At 44.6% G+C, this 816-nt stretch overlaps 1 protein-coding gene across 1 annotated transcript; it reads right to left on the bottom strand.

The window, feature by feature from the left end:
* Positions 1-219: 219 nt before the first annotated feature.
* Positions 220-597, bottom strand: LOC106338679. Its single transcript, XM_013777601.1, has one exon. It carries the CDS (start codon positions 595-597, stop codon positions 220-222), a length of 378 nt encoding a protein of 125 aa, XP_013633055.1.
* Between the last annotated feature and the right edge of the window lie 219 nt (positions 598-816).

Genomic DNA, 816 nt, shown 5'->3' with positions numbered 1-816 from the left:
AAGGACGTTAATATCGTTTAAGGTACCTGGAGGACCAAAAAAAGCGTGCCATATCCAAAGATCTTGTGAAGCTACAGCCTCCAAGACAGTTGTCGGCTTTCCTGATCCACGTGTGAACTGTCATTTCCAAGCGGTTGGGCAATTCTTCCACTCCCAATGCATACAATCGATGCTTCCTATCATCCCGGGAAAGCCGCGTACCTCTCCAATATCGAGTAGTCATTGAAGATCCTCTGGAGTGGGTCTTCGTAGATACTCATCTCCAAACAACTGTATTATGCCTTCTGTGAAATTGGTTAAACATGAAAGTGATGTGCTTTCACCAAGTCGGAGATATTCGTCACCGGCGCCAGCCGCAGAGCCGTACGCAAGCATACGAATAGCTGCCGTACACTTTTGTAATGTTGATAGACCTAACCTTCCGACTGCATCTCTTCTTTGTTGAAAGAATGGAACATTTGCTGAGAGGGTGTCGACAATACGCATGAATACTTCCTTGTACATACGGAAACGGCGTCTGAATAAATGAGGCGGAAATGTCGGATCTTCACTGAAGTAGTCATTCCATAGACGGTTGTCGCCCGCTGAAGTAGTCATGTCTGATCTTTAGCATTACCGAAGAGATCATTTTTAAGCTATGGATCCATATACCTTGCTCGTCGAGATGGTGGGAACTGCTGATGGAGATGAAGGTGGAAAGCTCGTCTAGATGAAGGTGGGAAGCTCGTCTAGATGAACCATATCAAGAGAACAGAACCATTTGTACAAGGAAAATAAGAGCAAAGGAAATAGATTGCACTAAAACATCATTACATC

Source organism: Brassica oleracea, chromosome C4, assembly GCF_000695525.1.
Source record: "Brassica oleracea var. oleracea cultivar TO1000 chromosome C4, BOL, whole genome shotgun sequence".
In the NCBI taxonomy this organism is placed as follows: domain Eukaryota; kingdom Viridiplantae; phylum Streptophyta; class Magnoliopsida; order Brassicales; family Brassicaceae; genus Brassica; species Brassica oleracea.
Note: the sequence above shows the minus strand (reverse complement) of the source record. Positions and strands in the feature narration are given on the sequence as shown.